General features: G+C 42.6%; 1 protein-coding gene across 3 annotated transcripts in view; it reads left to right on the top strand.

Moving 5' to 3' along the window:
• LOC109289627 (dipeptidase 2-like) overlaps nt 1-1,169 on the top strand; it is a 63,361-nt gene that overhangs the window by 19,585 nt on the left and 42,607 nt on the right. The window contains exon 1 of one of the 3 annotated variants that reach the window (XM_019505739.1): nt 572-614. The exons of the other annotated variants lie outside the window; for them this stretch is intronic. Coding sequence (XP_019361284.1) covers nt 587-614 — 28 coding nt within the window. The 5' untranslated portion in view covers nt 572-586. Of the gene's footprint in view, nt 1-571; nt 615-1,169 lie in introns of those variants that run through there. 3 annotated transcript variants of the gene reach the window in all.

Here is a 1,169-nt window from a genome sequence, read left to right as displayed (position 1 = left end):
GGGGGATTCCACTGCCCACATCCCTCCAGGTTGAAAATGACCCGTCCACCACCACTCTCTGGGTGCGGCCAGGTTTCCAAGTACTGAGAACCTTGCAACAGGCTCTTCCTCCATTTGGGGCAGTCCTGGATAAAAGTCTCCCATGATTTGATGTTAATGTTGCATTGTTTTGAAGTTGGCCTTGAGGACATCCTTAAAATGCTTTCTCTGCCCTTCTCTTGAGCCTTTACTGAGCTGGAAGAATAAAACTTTCTTCAGAAACCTGGAGTTGGAAATCTGGATGATCATCTCCTTGATGGTTGAAGTTGAAGGCTTTTGTGAAGTCAATAAGGCCATATAAAGAGGTTATGAGGTCAAAGAAGGCCATATAAAGAGTCATATTTTTATACTATTTAACAGTATATGTCATCTCAAATTCCTTTACCATTTTGAATTACACTCAATAGTGAGCTCTCCTTCTTCAGGTCCACTGACAAAGGCAGGAGTCTGAATAATCAAAAGGTCACCAGCTGCAGAAAGAGAGATACAATACTCCCTGCTACACAGACTTTTGGGTTAAGTGACATATTGAGGAGATATTACATACATGTCTCTTTGCTTTGTCTACAGAGGAAGTGAGTATGTTTCAGTCCTGCAGAGCTTGGCTTTAGGTGATTTATAGAGACTTACCTCTGTAAGTCACGGTGTCAGTCACTGCTTTGCAACGCAATAGGGACCGTTATAATACCGTCTCTGAAGTTGGCCCATGAGGGCTAACTGTGATAAGGAATCTAAGCTTCATGTGCTGAAGAACCAGAAGAGAGGAGCATAGTCAGAGAAAAAGGACAGTGTTGCATGCAGTAAGTTTGAGATAGTCCCTTCCTAGCTGCTTATACCAATATAGACTCCTTAAGCATATCCCTCACACTGAAACAGGGATGTAGTATGTCTAGGTGGTTGGGATAAGGTACTGTAAATTAGATTGCCTTTCATCACCTCTGATTTTTACCCTCTGCTACACAGAAGCCAGCAGCAATAATTGCACTGTACCTTTCCCAAAAAGTGGTCAGTGATACATGGGATAGAAAGACAGTGGAGCTAAGTGCAGACATATGAGAGGGTTAAGGGGATGTTAGATTGGATTAAAAATGGCCACCTAATTTATTTTGTCCCAGGTATGGACCTGACAG

This window comes from Gavialis gangeticus, unplaced genomic scaffold (assembly GCF_001723915.1).
Source record: "Gavialis gangeticus isolate Ggan-Ray unplaced genomic scaffold, GavGan_comp1, whole genome shotgun sequence".
Lineage (NCBI taxonomy): Eukaryota > Metazoa > Chordata > Crocodylia > Gavialidae > Gavialis > Gavialis gangeticus.
This window is presented reverse-complemented; position numbering and strand designations above follow the sequence as displayed.